The 23,393-nt window shown below is 53.2% G+C and overlaps 2 protein-coding genes across 2 annotated transcripts; one reads left to right on the top strand and one right to left on the bottom strand.

Moving 5' to 3' along the window:
* Window positions 1–1,262: 1,262 nt before the first annotated feature.
* On the bottom strand, window positions 1,263–12,777 carry RASL12 (RAS like family 12). Its single transcript, XM_054564438.1, has 5 exons — window positions 12,665–12,777; window positions 10,632–10,688; window positions 5,377–5,450; window positions 4,505–4,695; window positions 1,263–1,779 (listed from the first exon to the last, which is right to left on the bottom strand). Exons 1-5 carry the CDS (start codon window positions 12,765–12,767, stop codon window positions 1,404–1,406), a joined length of 801 nt encoding a protein of 266 aa, XP_054420413.1. The 5' UTR covers window positions 12,768–12,777; the 3' UTR covers window positions 1,263–1,403.
* A 6,215-nt stretch (window positions 12,778–18,992) lies between these two features.
* Window positions 18,993–22,231, top strand: KBTBD13 (kelch repeat and BTB domain containing 13). Its single transcript, XM_054564426.1, has one exon. It carries the CDS (start codon window positions 19,055–19,057, stop codon window positions 20,429–20,431), a length of 1,377 nt encoding a protein of 458 aa, XP_054420401.1. The 5' UTR covers window positions 18,993–19,054; the 3' UTR covers window positions 20,432–22,231.
* The last annotated feature ends 1,162 nt before the right edge of the window (window positions 22,232–23,393 follow it).

Raw genomic sequence — 23,393 nt, 5'->3', positions numbered from 1 at the left:
GACTTCACAGCCCCGCTCTGACCTCAGCTTCTCCATCTCCATAAAGTGGGGCTGAAGGCTGGGTTAGAGCTGTTGTTCTCAATCCAAGCGCTGGGACTGCTGCCAGGGGAAGGAGCAGGATTCTGGGCTCAGAATCCCCTCCTGGCCCCTTCGGCCCACCAGAGCCGTCTCCTTTATCTGCTTATCTGCTGAGGCCCGCGAAAGGCTTCCTTCAGGCCAGGGGTCCCATGGTACCCAGAGTTAGAAACTTATGAGACCCTTACCTTGCTAACCATGGGATCCCAAGGGAGGGTCCTGATCTGTGTCTGAGCCACGGTGCTGTGGTATAAGCTGTGGGGGCAACCCCAAATAATTTATGCAAACATTGTCTTTAGAAACCAAAAATGCTTTAGTGCTATCTTACAAAAGAATACTTTGAACACTCAGACCCATTACCAAAGGTCCTGGGTCCTGCCAAACCAGGCCACAGAATGGTCTACTGTTTCTGCCTATGGCCCCAGGACAGGGTCATAGTGCCTGGATGTCTGACACTGCCAGCTGTAGGCTCCCCGGAGTCCTGAGTCGTTCTCACTAGAGAGAGCGACTCTGTTCTGCAGCTTTGGTCATCGCACTGAGAAGGCTGGTCCTGACTGTGGATGGAGTCCTTAATTCAAGGTGGGAAAATAAAGGGGCCTTGCCTTCTGGTGACCAATATAGAGGCCCCCTACACTGGACAACCCACAGCCTCTCCCCCTACCTTCTTTGAGAGGCAAAGTACTAGAAACAGCCCTTCCTGCAACTTTACTTCTTATAGGGTGTCCCGTAGGTTTAAACTAGTTAATAATTGGATAAACTGTGAGGTTTGATGCCTGGAGCTTCTTTGAGGTCAGAAGACAACGGGAGGGCCAGGGTCCAGGCCTCCAAAACCTGTGCCCACCCTGCCCTTCCTGTCCACCAGGGGGCTAGAGGACCTCAGGGCTGTCCTCCCTGCAGGGTGTTCTCCGGCCTGCACCTATGCAGGGCCTCCTGGAGCCGTCCACATGGAGTGCCCGTGAGGGGCCACATCTGGCTTGGCTGGAGCTGGAGCAGGAAGGGGCGCTGCTGCCACAATGGGCACTGCAACTTCCTCCTGCTCAAGGCTGACCCCAGATGTCTGGGTGGTCCCAGCGACTGTTTCCCCTCAACGGCAGGGAATGCGGTGGTTACCATGGAAACCAAGGCCCTGAAGGGAACATAAGCAGCATTCCCTCCAGCTCAGATGTTGAAGTAGGTGTCAAGGACACTGCTTGGTGCTGGAGCAGGGGTCGGCTGTCCACCAGAGGGCGGGGGCCATTGTTCCATCAGAGGGAAAGCCGGTGGCCAGAAATCAGCCACCGTCCTGCATCCCTGTCCAGCCTTTGAGCCTAGGATCCTCAGGGGGCTCCTCAGAAGATCTTGAAGCCCTTCAGTAGCGTCAGGGTGGGTGCCTTGCGCTTGCTCTGGGCCCGGGATGACTTCACGGTGACCAGCTTGGCCTGGGCTACGGCAGGCATCTCCTTCAGGCTGACTGTGGAAAGCGTGTTGAAGGTGCAGCTGGCCAGCCCGTGACGGGCAGTGAGCGGCGCCTGGTGGGGCAGGGCCCTCTCCTCGGAAATGAACAGGGGCCGCGCCAGGGAGTTCTTCTCCAGCTCCCGCCGTGCCTCCCGCACTGCCTCATGGAAGACGTGCTGCACATGCTCAAAGTCTAGGCAGGCAGAGACCTCGAAAAACAGGCACCCGAACCTGCCGGCCAAGGCTGCGCCCTCTGCCTCGGTGACCTGCCTGGTGGGGAGGCAGGGCGAGGTGGGGTCAGAAGCAGGCATGCAAGTCAGGCAGGCCTGGGCCTACCCCAGGCTCCTGCTTACTGGCTTGGTGACTTAGGTCACCTTCATCTCTACGAGGCTTACCTTTCTCATCAGTGAAATGGGATAATGACATCTGCCTCAGGGTTAAGAAGACTAAAAAAGATAATTTGTGTTGAACAGCGGTCTAGCCTGGTAACTGGCAGAGTCAGTGCTCAATCAATGGTGGCTGATGTCACCAAAGCCAGAATTTAGGAACAAGGTTGAAAGTAAGGGAGAGGCTGGCCCAAAGGCCCTCCCTAGACCTTGCCTGTGGCCAGAGGAAGACAGCCATTTCAGCCCCATTTCTCCTCTGTCCCCACATGGGGTCCTTGGTCAGGAAATGAGCCACTCTCAGCCCTTGCTTGTGGGATCAGCTCTAGACAAAAGCAGTGGTTTTGATTGAAGGGTGTGAGGCCTACACTGGAAGGCCAAGGTCGCTCAGGATGCCTGCGATTGGCGAAGCTCTCAGGGTTCCTGGTGAGTTTTGTCTGCCTGCCCAGGGGAGGGCAGGAAAGAAAGGGTAGCATTTCATTGGGTGTAGGGGGAAAGAAGGGAGGGAGCAGCACTTATTCCCAACCTGGTCCTAGGCACCTCCCGGGATGGGGGATCAAATATTTGCAGCTGGGAAGGTCCCGAAAGCATCTGACCTGGAAGCCATGGGAATTGAGGTGAAAAGAAAAAGAAGACTGGTTCTCGGTGAGGTCAGATGTCCAGAAAGGGGAAGGGACAGGGGTTCCCTTAAGTATGGAGGCCAAGATTCAATGGCTGAATCCTCCTGACCACTCCCCACTACTGAGCGGCCCCCACCCCCACTCCTGAGGACAACGCTACAGCCATGAGATGAGAGGAGACACGAGGGTGGGTACTGGTGGCAAAGGTTTCTGAGCCAAGGTTCCCTGGGTAGGAGCAGAGGGCTGGGACTGGGCTCGCGGACCAGGGGGGCACCAGACAGACAGCATGACTGGGACAAAAAGGGTCAGGGGCCGAGCACCTGATCCCCTCCCCACCCAGGGCTGGTGTTCTGTCTATAAGCTCACTGCTCCCTGAGGAAGCCCCTTTGAAAGGATATTTAGTGTTATTTACTTTTTATGTTAACTTGAATCTGAAACTTTGTCATTGTGGGGCTTGAATCACGAACTTTCAGGAAGAAGAACCCCATGCCTGCGTGCATACGTGTGTGTGAATGGGTGACACAGGCATGCAGCATTATCTTTTTTCTTATTTTGTGGCAACCTGGTGAAAATTTTATACGTGGTTTGGGAACCGCTGCCCTAAACTACATTTTACTCTTTAGCTGCCAGACAATCATGGGAGACACCGATCAACGCTCAGCTCCAAGTTAGATTTCCCATGTCCATCAAATCCAGATCGCCCGAGCTAGGGACGTGATCAAAGAAGGCAATGGGGATTAATTGATTTGTTCGTAGGGAACCCTGATGCTGCTTCTCTTGAGCCCATTTTCTTTATTATTTACTCCCAAACCATTTTTAGACAATCTGTTTGGCAAAGATTGGTATCAAAACAGTGGTCTAGTTTTCTCATAATGAAAACTGGTTTATCTCAATCCAGTCTTCTGACCCCTCTTCTAGGCTCTGTGGCCCTGCGATTCCTTTGGCTTTCAGATTACACAGTTTCCCCAATTCCCTGAGCTGGAATATGTCTGGGTCTGAGAGCTTGCCCGCCTTTGAGAGCCCCTACCACGATCCCCCTTCATGGGACTGCAACCCGCTTTTCCCACAGGCCACCTGACCTGTGTTAAAGAAAGGGTCCCCTCCTTGCCGCCACTAGTCAATGCTCCTTTGGGGCCTGGGAAAGCAGGAGTGACCGGCCATGAGCAGGGAGGGACCGGTGGAAGGCTGGTGGAAGGTGGCAAATGTCGCAGGAAGACTGGCAACAGAGGACAAATGTCAGTCATGGAGAAGAAGGCCAGTGGGGTTACAGTGGAGGCATCATAGCCTTGGATACCGCAGGGCCGGCAGGCAATCTGAATGTGTGGAGAGGGTGGAGGTGAGCCGCGGGGAGGGGTGAGGCCTGTGGTCGGCTAGAAAGAGATTGCCCCACCTCAAAGCATTCCAATTCCAGGTCTTCTAAAATACAGTGCTGGCCAAGGAAAATATGGCTGCAGCATTTGATGGAAATCTGCCCTCTGGCCCAGTCTGTGACCTCTGATTCAAGTCCAACCCTTTTTAAGAGAAGGTGTCCTCAGCACAGCCAGCCTTGAACGTGAGCCTGAGGGCCACGCCTGGGCGAGGTGAGAGCTGGTTGGACCAGCACAGACATCTGACCCAAGAAACCAATCAGAGCCTCTCTCCCTAGATTTAGAATTGGGCACAGACAGACCAGCCAGCTGCACTGAGTAGGAACAGAAGGTCATGCAGACCCAGGCAGGAAAGGGTGAGGCCGAGAGAGACCACAGAGCCCCAGGAGGACGGAAGGAGTGGCCTCTCTTCTGACTTTCAGGGTCCAGCTCCTGTGCTGTCCAGATGGCCTTCCCTTCCTGCCCACGGCTACCTAGAAGACCACACCCTTGCAACACACCTCTTTTTACCTAAATTCAAGGAGACTGCTGTTCTTAGCAGCCAAATAATCCCTGTAGATGGCACTCAGACTTCACAAATGAGGAAAGGGAGCTCTGGAGCTGCCGGACAAACCACCGTGCTCACCTGTACTGGGCCATGTCCAGCTTGTTGCCCAGCAGCAGAATTGGGTAGCTGCGCTGCGTCTCCTTCGCATGCAAAGCGAGCAGCTCCAGGTAGTTGCTGCTGCCCTCGAAGCTCTGGCGGCTGTCAACGCTGTATACCACCAGGAAGGCATGGGCCCAGTTCAAATAGCGCTCACAGTTCCTGGGGGTGTCCTGGGGCAAAGGAGGGAAGCCCTGGTCAGGGACAGAGGAGGTCAGGGTAAAGGCCTTCACCTGAGCTACCCCATCCCACCTCCCCACTCGCTGGGTCTTTGTATATTGTTCCCCAGCAGAGCCCTTGTCAAAGGGGCACTTGAGTGTGGATTTGGCTTGGTGTGAAAGAAGACATTGTCTCGTGAGCCTCCCTCCCGTCAGCCAGCCAGAGACTTGGAGACCTTGACCCCTGGGGTACAGAGCCAACAGTCTTGCATGGCCCCTACAGAGACCTGGCTGTCTCTGGGCACCGCTGGTTTGGGTCAGGTTCACAGTGCCCTTTTGGCTTCTGAGAATAACTGGCATCCGGCCTTGGCAGGGGTGGTGAGAACACAGGGGAGATGTGTGTACCGGGGGGAACTTGGGCTGTACAAAGCCCAACGTGCGCACCTGTCTCCACATGTGCACACGCACCCAGCCCCAGAGCACAGGAGCGCAGAGCCGGCGCCCCCATCGCCCGGTCACCCCAGTCCCCGGCCCAGCCCTTCTCATTTGGCAAATGAAGAGATTCAGGCCCAGGGAGGGTCACACAGCAAACCAGCGCTTAAGAGAGATACATATTCCCATCTGAGGCCCCCACTGCAGGGCCAGGACTTTTCAGGAGGCTGCCCTGACTCCCAGCGGTCATGGGGGTAACGTTACCAAGTCTGCAGTGTCCATGACCCTCAGGTGGACAGGCTGGTGGTCCACAGTCTCCTCCGAGCTGTAGGTGTCCTCTGCAACACAGACAGTCAGCCAGGTTACAGACGGAGCAGGCCCCCCAACTGCTGATGGACTGGGTCTGAGTCCAGCTTCCCCCTGTGCAGTTTTGGGGGACCTAACCCAGGGTTGGCTGAGCTGGAACCACTGCAAAGCCTTGGCTCTCACCCACGTGGAGGACATGAGTGGAACCTCCCACCAAGGAAATACTGCTCCGCCTGTCAGGGCTCTAAGCAACAGAGGCCACTCACAGAACATTCCACGGCGGACTCGGCTGTGTTCTGCCCCCGCCCAGCAAGCCTGCAGGGTGGTGGGCGTGGCATGGGCCCGGTAGCAGCAGAGGCCAAAGAAACCGCACTGCCAGTCCCTTCCTCCTGAACGCCAAGCTTCGGCACCCTCCTCCCCTTCGACTGCAGTGCCCGGCCCACAGGCAGCCTCCAAGGTCAGTCCTCCTGCCCCGAGTGAGGGAACCCTGTTTAGAAGTCCTAAGAAGGTTTTACAAATAACCCTTGTCAAAATAATAGCAGAGGAATCTGGTAGTTGAAAGTTTTAAGGTGGAGATGTGGAATCAAACTCTACTTCAGCTACTTTTTAGTTGGGTGACTTGGTGAAGTCACTTCAGCTCTTTGAAGAGAGCTGTTCCCTCATTTTAAAATGGGGATAAGAGGACAACATTGGCTAACGGTTTTCAAGCTTTTACTCTGTGCCAGGCACCGCGCTGAATGCCTGTCCCCACACCTCCTCACAGGGCTGTGTGAGGACTGGTTGGGCACGTTCACATTCCCAGGTGATTTTTTTCACCTTTTATTTTGAAATAATCCTAGACTCACATATTAGAGGAGTTATACAACAGTATTCAATACAGAGAGTTCCTGTACCATCCCCCGAGCTGGGCCAAGGAAAGTCTCTGTGTAAACATGTGCATGTACCTGTTTCCACGTGTGCACAAGCATCAAGCCCCACCCTCCCAAAGTTAACGCCTTACGTAACCATAGCACAATGGTCAAAACCAGGAAATGGACATTGGTGCCATACTATAAACTAAACTGCTGATCCGATTTGGATTTCATGAGTTTTTACTTTTTTCAGTTCTCATGACCTCACACCTGGAAAAGCAGCAAGTGGCCAGGCATGCACAGAAGACCTTGCTGCCACATTGACAATCACTGTCGCTACCCCCAACCTTCCCCTGGGTTACTGGCCTACCTCTGTGAGTCCTTACCTTTCCCTAGGTGCTCCCATGCCTGATGTGACCCCAAAGAAGACCCCTTTAGGCAGAACTGAGGCCCTCTCTGTCTTCCTGGCAGCAGCCTCTGTGAGAAGAGAACCCCCCGACCCTGGCTGAGTCAGACAGTTCTCTCCGAGGGTCACGGGCAGCCAAGCCAGGCCTGGACACATGCCAGGTCCTTGAGCAGCCAGCAGGAATCATAGACAGCTCCCGTCCCCAGCCTGCTTTGGGGACTTGGATAAGTGCCGCTCTTATTCAAAGACAAAAAAAAAAAAAAAAAAAAAAATCTAATGGAAAATATGCCCCAAATGTTTAACTATATTTGGTGCAAGAAGAGCTGCCCCGAGATGCCTACATCTCGTTCAGATTTTCCTGCCCAAGTTTTCTGATGCACCCCTCTTTGGTACTTCACAGCTTCTGTCCGCAAACAGGCACCATGTCCTGCCCAGTCCAAGGAAAAATATTAGCCCAGCCCTGGTCCTGGTCTCCTGCAGTTTCTTATAGAACAACAGCCTTTCGAGATTGCTGTTGTTAGCTCCACTATAGAGATGACAGAAAGGCGAGGCCCAGAGAAAGAGGGAACTCGGCCACAGCCACACAACATCTGTCCATGAAGGAACTTGAACTCAGGCCTTCTAGGCTGGGCTGCCTCTCCATTGGGACCTCCTCACTCCCTCTGCTCAGTGGGCCAGTCAATCTTCCAGCTGTCTGGGCAGAGCACAGGGAAGCGCAGAAGCTCCCCGCCCAGCTGAGGATGTGGAACATGTATGCGTCAGCTGGAAGAAGCTCCAAGGCCACCTTCTCCAGCTCCCTCTCCCTTTACAAGCAAGGTGACTCTGAGGGGTTGGGGTTCCTTTCCAAGCCATGATAATGTCCCTTCTTCCCATTACTAGTCCCTGCCCTGAAGACATTCTGGTGTCTTTAAATATGCGGGCCTCAAAATTCCTAGTTCTAAATAACATTCTGTGGACTTTAATGTTGGGAGAAGATTCTTTTCTCAAAACATTTTTCTCTCATTTACAGTAAAAATGTTTTAAAAGGCACCAAAGTCGCTCAGGTCAGAGTGTATGTAAGATGATACCTCAGAAACAATGCCTGTGTGCCTGCTGGAGCAGGACGACGGCAAGAGAGAAGCCATCGTTCTGCCTGAGCAAGCCAGGTGAGCTGCCCGCAGCCCCCTGCAAGAGGATGTTCTCCTGGAGACCCCCGCCCGTCCGGTAGCGCTGAGCACAGGCAAAGCCCTTTCACAGGCACTGAATCTCTTGGCTCCTACCAGCTCTATCAGCCACAACCCATAAAGAGGCGCCACTTTTACCCAGACAGAGCACAGTCTATTAGTCATATCTTCCAGGTGGGAAAACCAGGGCTCAGGGAGCCCAGGCCGTGCAGGCCTCTGACAGCAGGCGCCCTGCAGCACAAGGCTGCCCTGAGTGGAGAGTTCAGGGTTTGGTGAATGGGTTCGGTGTCTCATCTTCCTTTGTACCTGAGGCCTTCCGTGATGTTAGGCAAACCACTGCCTCAGTTTCTTTATATGTAAAGTAGGGATAATAATAGAAGCTGCTCTTTAAAGGACAATCCTAAAATCAAAATTCAATTTCATGTTCATGAGTACCTATGTTGTGCTTAGTAGTACTATGCTCCACGATGGACATGGAAACAAATCATACAGGTTCCCATCCTCAGGAGGCTCCATGTGAGCTCAAGCTCTCGGGGGACCTTTGAAAAAGGGGAAAGAGTGGTTCTCCGTCTCTGGAGAGCTAACCCTGCCCTTGGGTGCTCAGACCTTCCTTCATAGAAAGAAAGGCTCTGGTCCCAGAGTCCGTGCTGTCGCTGGAGCCAGCCACAGGACAGCGGCCGAAATGCTCCAACAGTGAAGCAGTACCCCCAGGAGGGGCACTGGCCTCCCAGAAGGGCTGAGGGGAGAGCATCTGGTCATCTCTCCAGCTCACAGTTGCTCAGGGTAGGATGACTAACCATTGCGAGGCCACTGCCCCCCAGACGGTCTGACCACGCATTCCACTACCAGGTCAGAGCTCCAGGATGACTCAATCGGGAAGCTCAAACCACCGCGATAGGCTCCTCTGGTGGGACCCTGCACGAAGGGCGTGGACTAGCGGGCAGGGAGGAAGGCAGACTGGAGGCAGGTTGCCAAATAAAACACAGGATGCCCAGTTAAATTTGAATTTCAGATAGACAGCAAATACGTTTTAGTACACGTACGCAGTACTTGAGCTAGGCAGAACCTGTCTTTTGAGGTACCATCCTTGAGACTCCCTGTTCTCCAATCCCAGACACTCCTGCCTGTGTGCCTTTCCTTCCCTCCCCTCCCCTCTTCAGCCCCCCGACTCCATCTGACTTCATGTTTTGGCTTCTCCTCACAGCTCCTTCAGCCTGCACACAATCACACCCTGTGTCCCACTCCCTTGGCATTGACCTCTGCTCATCAAATGAGCTCTCCTCAGGTCTGCTGCGCGACCTTGGCGCAGACGCCTCAGCTCCTGGGGCCTACTTCCTTCACGGTAGCATGGCAGGTTTGTACCAGAGCTCTGGCGGTCAGACCACGCTTTGAGGAACAAACTCCCAAGCGGCTGTTGGCAAGTCACTTGCCTTGCATTCTCGACTTAACCAGGGGAGCCCTTCCGATTCCTCTGATCAACACCCTGGGGTTTTGGTTGAGATGTCCTTACCCATGTGGTTCCTTACCAATTAGGGGTCACATTCATGAGTGAACTTCCTGGTCAGAAGAAGGGATTCTGCTACTCAAGGAAAACATTCTAAAAACCATTGGTTTAAATAGCCCTGAGGTCCTTTCCTTCTCAGACACTGGGGTTCAACATTCCAGCCTGAACTAAGGGGCTGATGGGCCCCAATGGGCTAGGGAATTCTTTCCTTCGGGTGACACAGCGGCGTTCCATCGGACACCTGCGGCAGGAAGTGCTGCATCGGGCCGCTTTCCAACCTGAGCTCCGAAGCTCTAGGTTTCCTCAGGGGGTCCTCGGGGATACCACAAATGCTTTATTCAATTCTTATGAGTGGGGAAAATAATCCAAGACTGCAACCTTCATTTTCAAAAGGCTAAGAGATCCAGACAACTCATTTTTCTCAGTGCACAGTTTATAATAACAAATGTTATAAATGTGAGTTTTAGGTTACATGTATACTAATAACATTCTGCACTTATTTATTTTAGATATTGGGATTCCATGTGAGAAGTTATTTGAGGAAAAGTTCCTGCTGCGAAAAATAATTTTCAGAAACATTGATCTGATTAATTTGTGGGAATCTCAACCACCGTAGATGGGAAGCCACTTGAAGAGGAAGGAGAAGTGAATACACATTGAATGTCTACTGTGGATCAAGGACAAAGCTAGCTCTTTGATATGTGTTATCTCTAATTCTCGCAGTAGTTCTCTGAGGTAGGTGTTTTTTTATGCTCATTTTACAGATGAGGAAACAGCATCTCAGAGAGGTTAGGTGACTGCCTCAAAGTTGCACAGCCAATGTGTGACAGAGTTAGGATCCAAACTCAGCTCTGACTGACACCAGAGCATCCCTTTTGCCAGTGTACCATGACATGTCAATAAAACAAGACTAGTTTTCTTGTGTGGTTTAAAAACTGGTTCAGAAGCCAGTTCCACTACAGAATTTCTCAATGTCTTGTGCAGCTTTACTGGAAAAGTCCATTGAGTGACCATCTTGAAAAACAACACTTAATGGATATAAGATGTTCTGCTATGTTTAATTTTTTAAAAAGCCTCATCATACCTCACATTTTAGGGCAAATCACATAGCTCTCTGAATTTGGCCAACCCCCAAGTTGTAACGTGGCTCCTCCCTTCTGCCTCCAGATGTTTGGTCCTGGTCAGACCTGGGCCCACAACAGGGTAGGTGTCTGTTATGAGGGTGGGGGAGGGCGGGTGGATCTAAGTGGGGCACAGTAGGAGGAATGGAGTGGGGGGTGATTTCTTACCCAAGTTGGGATCATATTCACTGATAAACCTTCTGGTGAGAAACTTCACGGTCAGGGCTGTAAGAAGCACAGAGAAATTGGCTCAGTCTCCCCTGCTGTGTCTGGCAGCAGGCCCCCGGAGCCTGCCCCTTTCATTTTAGAAAGTCCTTATCTAAACTCTGTGACCCCTAGCTGGCACCAAGCTCAAGGCTCTGGGGAATGAGGCTGGGAGCTGAGGAGTTGGTGTGAGTGGCTCAAAAGAAACTGGAAATGTGGGGAACTGTGTCCCTTCAGTTGTATCCTGGGATTTATTTATTTATTTATTTATTTATGGCAACACAAGCAATGAGAGACGAGCTTAAGGTATCTTGTGAAGATCTGAGCTAGAGGTCAAGGCCCGTGCAACCAGTTACCTCAAGGTCGGCCCAACTGAAGGGATATATCCTCCACTCTAGACAAGTCACAAAGATTCTGAAACGTGGGGCAGTAATTCCAGTTTTGGCTACAAGCCAAAGAGAGAGAGTAAGAGCCAAGTTGATCAGTGGATGATCCCTGGGGGCAGAATGACCCCTTGAGGGCCTGGGATTTCCAGGCAAGATATGTGTCCTAAGTAAACACACTTTAGTCCTCGGTCCTTCATGCCTCAAGTCTTGGCTCTAGGGCCTCCACACTCATCAGGGTCCCTCGAAGAATGTAAAACTCTAGAATGGAGTTATCCCCAGGTGCAATACATTAACAGAATCCTGATTTTGTTTAGAATTTAGCCACAGAAAGCCAAGGGCCAGCCAACTATTATACTGAACTCTTAAAAAGTAATGTGATATTTTAAAGAAAATCTTTAAAATTCTTTCCCAGAATTCCTATCAGTGTCAGTTTGCAAAGTAATACCCAGGGAATACATATTTTTAAATTTAAATTTCTTCATTCATGCAGCCACTGGCTAAACTGTACCAGTGACAGAGCTCTGGATAACAATTTTCAAAGGGAAGAAGGCAAATCCTTTCTGTAGGAAAACGTGATTCAGAGTCATCCCTGTCTGAGCTAGAGGGCTGGCTCCAAAAGCGGACAGGAAGCCCCCAAGCGCGTCCTAAGGAACCCTGTGGGGAAGGGAGCCAACAGCTAACTGAGCCCGTACTGGCCATTCACTAATGGTTATAACTGGAAAATGGTCCGTGGAAGAGCCCCCTCTCCCCTCCCCCCCTCCCCTCCCACCTTCAGCAGCCTGGGACAGTAAGTGTCAGGGGTGGGCTGGGCCCTTTTTTGGGGTCACTGCCTATGGTGACACCCCCATTTCCACCCCCCTTGGCTCCAGATGGGTGAGAGCTGCCAGGAGACGTGCAGGCAGAGCTCAGTGCTGACAGAAGTGATATGTCGGTTTGTCAAGGATGGTCCCAGGCACCTGGGACCATGGTCCACTTTGTTTACAGAAAGTCAAGAGAGGGGTCTAGCTCGAAACAAGTACATTTGATAAGAATGCACACTGTATTCCAGAATCCCAGGGAACTGAGGAAGGGAGTGGGGAGTGTGGTCTAGAAAATCCCAATAGTCAATGACTTCCACCAACTCCTTTCAGGGGCCAGAGGCTCTTCACCTCCAGCCTAAAACAGGGAGTAGCAAGGCTCTAATTAAGCTCACAGGGCCCTTGGGATGGGGATCAGTGCCTAACACATCCTTTCGGTGTCAGTCACCAGGGCTGACTGTTGGCCCCGGGGTGAGGTGACAGGGGGGGTAGAGGGCCACAAGGGAGAGACCAGCAGAGGGCTGGGAGACAGGGACAGAAAGGAGAGAGAGCTGGTAACTGATGTTGAGACACAGAGGGAGAGCCAGGCAAGGGGCAGAAGACAGATGAGAGATGGAGGAGCTGAGAAGAAAGCAGAGAGAGTGCCAAGCAACAGAGAAACTGAGGCAAAGAAGAAAATCACGGTGTCTTGCCCAGGAAGCCCTCAAAGCCAGTGGGATGGTCTGCCGTCAAGCCCACAGCAGCGTTCATATCTCTTCGTGGCCTCCCCGGGCCCCACCAAACCCCCTTCCTCCCTGGCATCCACCCCACTCACCCGACTTGCCCGATCCGCGGCGCCCTAGGATGGCCAAATTGACTTCGAAGGGCGCGCTCTGCTGCCCGCTGCCCGCGCGGGGTTTCCCGAACACCGAGGACATGGCGACGCTGCGAATAGGGACGGGGGTCCTTGGACGAAGGGCCCCAATCAGCGTGCACGCCCGTCGGGGCCCTCGGCGGGGCGGGCGACCCGACGCCTCCCCCGGCACTCTCTGCCCAGCCCCGTCGGTGTCTGCGCCCGGGGCCCCGCGAAGAGCGGGCTGTGTTCCCGCGGCGCGGCCCGAGCGCCGGGGAGGAGGGGCCGGTGGAGCACGACGGGCGGGGCCGCCCCGAGCGCCGCCAAACTCCTTGTAAGGGCTGCGGGAGCACCCCACGGGGCGCATTCACCCCGCAGAAGACGCGGGGGTGGGTGCTTGACCGCCCGAGCAGCCCGACGTGCTTGGCCTCCAGGGCGGGGGGCGCTGTCACTGTCCGGAGCGCCCCCAGACCCGGTAGGGAAGGACAAGGACCAGAGAGAGGGAGGCCCCTGGTTGCGAGATGAGGAAGGAGATTTCCAGCCTAGTCTGAACCTCCACTCAATCTCTCCTTCCATCCACGAAATCCGTCCCTCCCTTTGTTCTACCCAGCTGCCTACTCCTCCTCCGGGAAGCCTGCTGGGTTCAACTCCAAGCCTTACCCTTTTTCTAGGTCACAGCCAGCTCAGCCCTGGCACACAACTTTCAGGGCCACATCACCCTGTCCTTATGGAGACTCGCAGACGTCTCTGAGCACCCAGGCAGAACCCAAGCTCCTAAAGGGGGAGAATGAGACCTCCTCACTAATGTTTCATGGTCAGTATGGATCCAGCTTCAAGAAATCTAACCCACCCTGGATTATGGTTTGCTGTCCGATCAAGTTAATGAGTTGCGTGTGTGTGGCCTAGTGTATAAATGGGGCGTTTCATTCGTTCTAAAACCTGGTCCTCCTCTTGCCTATAATGACTCTGGGATTGGTGGGCAAGCCTGGCAAGGGTCACCTGTCAATCCCCTTGGGACTCAGGGTAAATCGGGTTGTGCTGGAGAGAGGGCCCGCGGGGGATTCCAGACACTTAGGATCTAGCCCCAGCTCCTTCAGTGGGTGATCTTGGTCAAGTCACCTCATTTCTTTGGGCTTTGTGTCACCGTCTACAATACTAAAAAGGGGGAAAATAAATCTAAAATTCTATGCTGGGACTTAGGTCTACTAGAGAGTGACAGAATCAGCCCTGGGCTCTAGGTGAGTACTTTCTAGACGTCTGTGGGACCTCTCTTTTGGAATACACTTCGGGCTAGAGTGGGAAAAGGGACGGGAATCTCAGAGACCTCTCACTGCAGCCTCCCTCCAACCCCTTCCTCCCCCGCCCCACCCCAGCTAATGTACCCACCGTGCACGAGAGAAACCGAGGTCAGCAGGCAGGGAAGGGGGGAAGGGTGTCAGAGCCTGATGGTAATAACCCCTCAACCAAGAAGGAAAATTATTTTCCAGGACAGGACATGAATATTGACTCAGCCTAATTGTGTTTCTGGAGGATCATCATGGTAAAACAGCTGTGTTATTAAGACTCTAAGGTGTTGCAAGGAATTTGTTTAGGTTACGCCCTCAGGGCAGAATGGCTCACAGAGCTAATGGCCAAGGGTTTTCCTTTAAGTTGTAGGAGAGAAAGTGGGAGCTAAGTTCCAGGCACATCCCTGGGCTGGCCCCCGTCCTGTGGGGACACATCAGTTCTGGAGGGGGTCTGTGGGAAGAGAAACCAGCCTCACTGGAGCACTGCCAGAGAGAGGGCCAGCCGCGGACCCCTACAGCCCCGGCCAGGTGTACACCTGGGTTCTGCTACTTCCCTGCTTGTTTGAGGCTGGGGGAGTCACTTTCCTTATCTTTAAAACTCGGATCAAAAGTAGATGGGAGCTGCAAAGAGGCAGGTGCCAGCTCAGTGGGAGGGTGAGCTCTAGCCACCTGAAGCCCCCCACCACTGAAGGCAACCAAGGGGTGACCACTTCAAGGAGGTGCTGTAGAGGAGACTCATCATATCTCACAGGATGGGATGGATCACCCTTAATTCCCTTCCAGTTCAGAGATTATTTGAACCAGTTGCCAGCTGGTTACTAGGGCCCACAACTGTGACTGCTAAGTACCCAAAGTTGGCCCCTCCTCTGAGGCTTGGGAGGAAAACTGTGCCAACCTCACTACGGCAACTGGTCCCTTTCCTCATCCTTGGGCTCCTCATCTGTGGGCTGCTTGTCCAGCCCCCAGAAGTGCCATTGTGGACTACAAAGGCCTTCAGAACAATCACCCACTGTCAGACCCTGGAATAAGCTACTTTGCCCTTCTGGGCTTCAGTTCCTCGTCTTTAAAATAGGGATAATATTAAGGATTAGATGAGATAACATGAAAGTGTTCCACCCAGAGCTTGGCCCATGACCCAGAAAAGCAAACGGTAGTTCCCTCTACTCCCCCAGGACATGAATAGCACACACCTCACAGCCACCTATCAAGAAGCCAAACTTTTTAGTGACCAGAGGTTTGGACATTTCAGGTCAAGAGAGAGGTTATTCTTCTAGGGCAAGTAGCCCCACCCTCCTTACCACCACCGGCCCCTCTTCAAGGCTCTTGTAGAAGGCCCTCGAGGTCTCAAAATGCAGTGGGCACATAGTAGGTGCTCAGTAGATGTCTCTGGAGTGGATGAGTAGGGCGTGTACAGGTGGAGCCTGTGAGGATTTCTGGATGCCAGGTCCCACCTTTGCCACCCGCGCCCCAGGAGCCATTCCACCTAAGCTTTCACGACCCTGTCGTGATGTCACTGCGTTCTCTGGAGAAACAATATGACAACCACTCCTGTGGTTGTACAAAGATAAACTCACATGCCAAAGCTGAACTGAACCTTAGAAGTCAGATCCAAGTTCCACGTTGCAGATGAAGAACTGAGGCCCAGAGAGGCTGGGTAGCTTTTCCAAGTCAGTGGTAGTCCCAGCATCAGAGCCCAGCAGCAATCCTGATGCCTGGTCCAGTGCATTTCCTTCTTCAGGTCCAGGCAAGCTCCTTACTACCCTGTGTGAAGAAATACCACCAGGGGTGGCAAAGGCCAGGGAACCTCATCTGCCTGTGGGGGTGGGGTTGTCTCCCAGGGCAAGGGCTATGTCTCCTCTATCAGACTAGCGACTCCTACTTAGTTTAGGGCCCAGGAGTCCACTTAACAGACCCCGTATTGTGGACCAGTCATTGTGAACAGAGACAAAAAAGGCTGGCTGTGTGCTCCAGGAAGCCTCAGAGAGGCCGACACACAGCCCCTTTCCTCACTCCCACCGCCCACCTTGCGCAGCATTGGGGTTGCACAGTGGAGAGGGATGTTGGTGTGGGGTTGGGCAGGGCCTGGGAACTCCGTGGGCTGCCCGCAGCCAGGATAGTTCTCTGTAGTCTCCAAGTCCCAGAGGGACGTTCACTGTCTGGGGGCAGGAAGCTCACCAGCTGCAGACAACACCCCACTGGGGCCTTGGGCCAGAGCCAAAGGCCTGGTCCTCAGCCCGGCCTCCGAACCATGACCCCCACCTTCTGTGATCCCCTCCCCCGCACCGCCTGGCTTCTGAGGGAGGGAGCGGGGTTTGTACACCAGTGTCCCACCCTACTCGAGCCAGGGCTGAACTTGGGAAAAACTGGGACTGGGAGCAATCTTCAGCCAGGAGGGATTTGCTCTCCTTTCCCCTACTGCTCTCAGGAGAGGTCCAGGCAGTGGCTTCACCTGGTTGTGCCTGCCAGTTACTAAGTGCCCCAAAAAGACCATTTGGGAGGGAACTGTGGCCCCTTTGGGATCAGCCTGTCCCCAACACCACCTGTTGGCTTGAGCCTGGAGACAGCAGTTTCTCTCCTCTGAGACAAAGCTAGTGCTGGTGAGGAGAAGCAACTGGGCTGGGACCTGGGATCAGTGGAAAGGGTTCAGTGCAGCCCCGCATCTTCGTTCATAATCAAGGAAAAGCCCGTCCCATCTCTAGGCCTCCCTTTCCTCACCTGTGAAGTGGGAATAGTCAGACACCCTCTTCCTACCAATGAGCCCACTAGCAAGGACACTTAGGACTAGGCACTGCAGAGCCTATTTTCCTCCAAGAGGGAGATGGTCAGAACTGTTCCCCATCAGCCAATGTCTGGCTCAGGGAAGGAGGGAAGTTGGCAGAGGGCCTGGGATAGTGTTCATGGGGACTCCTGCCCACCCCCTCCATTCCCTCCTCCTCTTCCTGTCTGGTCCCTAGGGCAGAGCATCTGGGATATTTCTGGCTGCCTCCTCCAAGCCTTTGGCTTCCCAGGCACACACAAGTGGTCCCCACATCCCAGACCTGCTTTGATGGAGTGAACTGGGTGGGAGTTTCCTGGCAGGGCAGGCACGTTTGTGTTGGGTGTACAGATTTGTACGTGAGGACCTGTGCATGCTTGTGTCCAGGGGGAAGAGAAGTTCCCCTGCCCCCTCCCAACTCCAGCTTTGTCATTGTGACCCTCTCCATCCTCCTGAAGAAGTCCTGCAATTGAACATCTCCGGATTGGCAGATACCGCCCTACACGGGTCTGGGCCTCAGTTTTCCCACTTGTAGAATAAGTTGGCAGAAGAAGGTAATCACTAAGCTCCCTTCCACCTGACATTTTGGAACCTAGAGTCTTACACGGTCACCCAGGAAAGCTCAGTGCAGCGGCAGAAGTGCCCCAGGGTTGGGCAGCAGAGAGCCTGGGACTGTGTCCCAAGCTAAATGACCCTGAGCAATTCTCTTTCTGATCATCCACTACAAATGAAGGGGTCAAACCACATGAGCTTGAAGTTCCTTCCAACTGTGACCTCCTGGCCCAGCATTTGTAGCACAGAGAGACAGCAGGCTCCGTGGTTTAAGGCCACATGCTCTAGAGCCAGACTGGCTAAACACCAGTCCCAGCCCTGCCACTGACAGCCCTGTGACCTAACCTCTTAGTGCCTTAGTCTTCTAATTTAAGAAATGGGGCCATTAATAACATCTAACTCAGAGTATTGTTATAAGCAATATCTATTAAACAAAGGAAAACAGTAGCATTTACTCATGGAATTGTTGCAGGAATTAAAGTGCTTACAACAGTGTCTGACACACTACAATTTAAGCGATAACTATTAGATTTCACAAAGCCCTTCTCCTTCTCACTCACAGCTATATAATTAGCAGCCCCACTTTGCTTTTCCTAGGGTTTAGAGACACAGCAATGGAGTGCTGGTATGTGGAGGACAGACATCTGTTTCCCATCCCCATCCCAAGTCAGGAAGTACTTCCACTTTCAGGGCTTATTGGACACTACCTGCTACCTTCCTATTCTTACAGAGAAGGAAATCCAGGCTCAAAATGAGATTGGACTAGCCCACGGTCAGGGCCCAGGCCACCTGAGAACTCTGCCCCAGATCCCAGCCTGGCTTCCTCTCTTTGCTCCACCTCTGCTTCCTCCCTCCAGTACCCAAGTTCCCCCTGCCCCACCAGCCGATGGGGTGGGCTAGGTATTAATCCTGCCTTGGCTTCTTCCCAACTGAGTGACCCTGAACAGGTCACCTAAATTCTCCGAGCGCTTTGCAGATATTGTTTCAGTACAGGTTTGCCCCGTTATTTGAAAGTAGGGCATTCCTACAAAACCTTTCATTAATTGAAATGGCCTGAAGTAAAGAAGCAATTACCTCAGGATACGTCTTGCTAACAGATGCAGAAAATAAATCGAGGTGAAGCACAGATGCTCACACAGTTTAGAGTTCCGGGGGCTTGGTGTTGAGATGCTGAGTGTAGCTCCCAGCGAAGGGGCTTGGAGGGGCCACTCTTCCTGCTACTTAAGGTGCATGTGCTGCCGCTACAAGACTGACTGGGAAACACTGAACGCTATTTTCACTTTTCAGGTTTTCTTTTAGTTAGTGAAAACAGATGCTGATGAAGGTCTTTCAAGAAAGCGAAGTGGCATAAAGTGAACTTTCAAAAAGCAGGGAATACCTGTACCCTGAAAGAGGCGTTATTATTAGCCCCATTTTGAGGAAATGGAAGGTCAGAGAGTTAGGGAACTTGCACAAGCACAAGGGCATACCGCTGGTTTAGTGCAGGTTAAATGGGACATCTTTGTAAGGGTCTCTGACGGTGCCAAGCAGGCAGCAGGTTCTCAGTATATGGTCGCTATTATCATTTCCCATGAGGGACTGAGTGACCATGAAGGTCTCTGGATGCCCTCTGGGCCTGGGGCCATACAGCCCGCTAGCCACCACATCACATGAGCCATACTATCTTTAGCCAGGGAGATATTTATATCCGGGGGAAGTTTTTTCTGCTACGGGAGAGCCCCAGAGTCGGTGGCCGCTGAATCCAGGCCCCCAGCGGCGGCCTCCGCACTCCTGCTGGCCATGCCTCGGGGTCCGGAGACCCCAGTGCAGGTGTGGGTGGGTGGCCAGCTCTTCCAGGCCGACCAGGCCCTGTTGGTGGAGCACTGCGGCTTCTTCCGCGGCCTCTTCCGTTCCGGCATGAGGGAGGCGCGCGCGGCCGAGGTGCGCCTGGGCGCCCTGAGCCCGGGCGGCTTCCGCACTACGCTACAGGTGCTGCGCGGCGAGCGGCCGGCGCTGGAGGCCGCCGACGACCTGCTGCAGGCCGTGGAGTGCGCCGCCTTCCTGCAGGCGCCGGCGCTGGCGCGCTTCCTGGAGCACAGCCTCACGTCCGACAACTGCGCGTTGCTGTGCGACGCGGCCGCCGCCTTCGGCCTGCAAGATGTGTTCCACAGCGCCGCGCTCTTCATCCGGGACGGCGCGCGAGAGCTGGCGACTGAGCTGGCGCTGCCCGAGGCCCGCGCCTACGTGGCTGCCCTGCGGCCCAGCAGCTACGTGGCCTTGAGCACGCACACGCCCGCGCCTGGCTTCCTGGAGGACCAGTCGCGAACGGTGTGCTACCTGGACGAGGAGGAGGACGCGTGGCGCACGTTGGCCATGCTGCCCTTGGAGGCCAGCACAATGCTGGCTGGCGTGGCCACGCTGGGCAACAAGCTCTACATCGTGGGGGGAGTGCGGGGCCCCAATAAGGAGGTGGTGGAACTGGGCTTCTGCTACGACCCCGAGCTGGGCACCTGGTGCGAGTTCCCCAGCCCGCACCAGCCGCGCTACGACACGGCGCTGGCGGGCTTCGACGGCTGCCTCTACGCCATCGGTGGCGAGTTCCAGAGGATGCCCATGAGCTCCGTGGAGCGCTACGACCCGGCCGCGGGATGCTGGAGCTTCGTGGCAGACCTGCCGCAGCCGGCTGCCGGCGTGCCCTGCACCCAGGCATGTGGTCGCCTCTTCGTGTGTCTGTGGCGGCCGGCCGACACCACGGCTGTGGTGGAGTACACGGTGCGGGCTGACGCGTGGCTGCCGGTGGCCGAGCTGCGGCGCCCGCAGAGCTACGGCCACTGCATGGTGGCTCACCGCGACAGCCTCTACGTGGTGCGCAATGGGCCATCCGACGACTTCCTACACTGTGCTATCGACTGCTTCAACCTGGCCACGGGCCAGTGGACGGCGCTGCCCGGCCAGTTTGTCAACAGCAAGGGAGCGCTCTTCACAGCAGTGGTGCGCGGCGACACAGTCTATACCGTCAACCGCATGTTTACACTGCTTTATGCCATCGAGGGCAGCAGCTGGCGGCTGCTCAGGGAAAAGGCGGGCTTCCCAAGGCCCGGCTCCTTGCAGACCTTTCTCCTGCGGCTGCCTCTCAGTGCTCAGGGGCCTGTCGCCTCGACAACGCCTGAACTGTGACTCCTGGGCTGGGCTTTAGGAAGGGTTGACCTCCCAAGTCCTCCCTGAGCCCTGGCTGAGTCTATGAGTCTGGCCGTAGGAACAGTGGGGAACGCCTCTCTCCCTGGTTGAGATGTCCAGATCTCATGTTGTCAGGTAGTGTTTTCATGTCCAGGAAACTCAGGGAGTGAAGACCATGCTAGGGCCTGAGCCCTTAAATTACTTGGGCATTGCTGAAAGCTGGTGGGTCACCGCTTGAGAGGCAGAGGCGGTGGGGGGTGTGGGTTTCTATCATCTAGGCTTGTGTGAGAATGGGCCAGATAATTAAGCATGGATAGGAGTGGGTTAAGTGATGTTAATCAAACTGCCAATCACTAGGCCAGAATTAAGCAACTACTATGTGCCCTGCACTGTGCTTGCCCTAATGTAATCTGTAGTTGCCAGCCAGCCAGAGGTTCACAACGCTTACAGTTTAGCCCAGAAAAACTCAATTCTAATAGAACATTTACAGGATGACAAAAGGTTTACACATATTTGTCTTGGTCCACAAAGGGTTGAAGGCAATATGCGAAAAAACAAAAAACAAAAACAAAAACAAAAAAACCCCACAATATAATATAAATATAAACCGAAGTACTGAAGAAATTAGGGCAAAGGGGAAATAGGGAAAGGAAAAATATGTAATTCCAGGAAGGAGGGTATGCTAATTCGATGAAGAAGACAGGCAGGATAACTAGCTGCTGAAAGGGAGGTTCATACGGTGGAGACAGTGAGAGCTTGGAGGACTCAGAAGAGGAGAGATGAGGGAAGGCTTAAGCAGATGGGAAGAGCCCCTGTGAACCCCACCCTCAAGGCAGAGCAGCTGTGGACGGAGGCATTTGGGGCGGGGCCAAGGCTGGGCTGGCTTATAGAGACAATAACTGAATTGAACCTGGAATGAGATCTGTGAGGAGAAATGGGGTTTCCATACCCTCTTATAGGGTATGAACCTGCAGGGGAGGACCCAGTTGTAAGCCCCTTGCCCACTCCCTTTTTGTCATCAGCCCATGGGCAGTGGCCTGTTAACTTCCTTAATTACAGGTCACTTGACTCAACTTATCCTTCCTCCATATTCTACAGGTTAATTCTCTCCTCCTAGCCTCTGCTCCTGCTATTCCCTGGGCTTGGAATGCCTTTCCTCTTCTCTATCTGTTGGCTCTGTACCCACCTCCTCTGTACAGGGTTGGCTGTCCCTGACCTTGGCTGCCTATGTTGCTTATTGAACCCCTGACTGGTATCATTCTGTGTGTGTGCATGCAGCAAGGGTAGAGATTCTATTGTGCTGTCAACTGAGCTGGGGCACTTTCCCGCCTACAAAGTAATCTGATGAGGTCCTGAGAGAACCCATGCTGTAGAGGCCACTAATTAGGAACGTGGTGTTTGAGGAAGACTCTTGTCCCTCTTTTAGAGTACCCTCACCCTGGTTCCTGGTCAGATGCCCACCCCAGTCCTCCAACCTTTCCATGCCCCTGGGCAGTCTTCTCTGACTGGTCCTGAATGCTCTCCATCCTCTAGGAACTGAGGCCCATGGGAAACCTGGGTCTCCTCACAAGTGGAGAATGCAGCATCAGCACAGCACCCCCCCCAGACATGGAGTCTAGTATCAGGGCTGCCTTAGCTGCATTTTCCCCTAACCTATGTCTAAGCCTTGGAGAATGCTGCCCTCGGAAGCCTGAGATGTTCTAGCCCTGGAGTAGCCTAATCTGATGAGCCACAACAATAAATCCTGACTTTTGCATCCTGTTAATGGTGTGCAAAGTACTTTCATGTCCCTCTTCCCACTACAGCGCTGCCTCAGTCCTGGGAGTTAGGTACCTTCTCCCTTTGGCAGATGAGATCTGCAAGGCTCAGAGCCTGAGTGACTGGCCCATGCCAAAGTATGGCGGAGCACTCACTTTTAGGTTTTGTCCAAGTGTTGTTTTTTTTTTACCACATGTCCAAGATTTACTTAACTCATTAATAAGGGAACCAGAAGAATGATAAAGCTGGTTCATCAAAGGAACATTTGAGAGACACAGATTTGTATATTTAGTTGAAAAAGACATACTGAAATAAGTTTGCTAAGGTAATAAATGAAGCTGGTTAATGTCTTACACAGCAATAAAACCTCAACTATTGTGGTTCTCTGCTCAATTAAAGCCCTTTATATATTCACATGCACACACATACATACTTGTGCATACAGCTACATGTTAGCATATAAGTTCATAAAGTCGGGACCCTGATTGGCAGGAAACTGTAAAACAGAGGTATATGCCCCTAGAGAATTATGTAATTCCCAGCTGGTCAGTTCCGCTCCGGAATGACATTGAAAGGTCACGCAGCCCTCCTTTTGCCTACTTAACAGTACAGAGTGCTCTCTTTACTCAGTCCAGTGCTGACCACCCTGAGACTTGCAATCTCAAGATCCATCAGCTCATTTGCTGTCTCAATCCACAGAGCTTTGTGTTTGTCAGCTTTTGCAGCTGGCTGCATGGACCAGCCCAGAAGGGGCCTGCTGGCTCCTTAGGTTTGGTTGTTCCTTGATCCAGAGCAGTCCTTTCTTATATGTCTTTGTGCATAATAATAACACAATGTTTACAGCTTTCCCATGGTTGACTCATTCAAGCTTTGTAAGAATGTTAAGTGATAGGCAGCTCAGCAACACTCCCACTCCCGTCTTAAAGAAGAAAAAAAAAAGAACCCAAACACCCAAAGGTTACTAGATTGGAAGAGGAACAACTAGGAAGTAGCAGAACCCAGCTTTGAATCCAGGGCCATGTGTTTATTGTTTCATGCTGTCTCCTTGCTTGGCTGACATTTCAAGCAAGATGGACAGGGTGTTTCTGCCTGTCTCGTTAACATTATTCTCTGTTACCCTTCTCTCTGCACTTCTTCTTAGAGTTCACACGCTTGCCTGGACCCAACCCTTTACCTCCTCCTGATAGGAAAATGCACTTTCCAG

This window comes from Pteronotus mesoamericanus, unplaced genomic scaffold, assembly GCF_021234165.1.
Source record: "Pteronotus mesoamericanus isolate MK-2021 breed Mesoamerican mustached bat unplaced genomic scaffold, CSHL_Meso_final contig_164, whole genome shotgun sequence".
Taxonomy (NCBI): Eukaryota; Metazoa; Chordata; class Mammalia; order Chiroptera; family Mormoopidae; genus Pteronotus; species Pteronotus mesoamericanus.
Note: the sequence above shows the minus strand (reverse complement) of the source record. Positions and strands in the feature narration are given on the sequence as shown.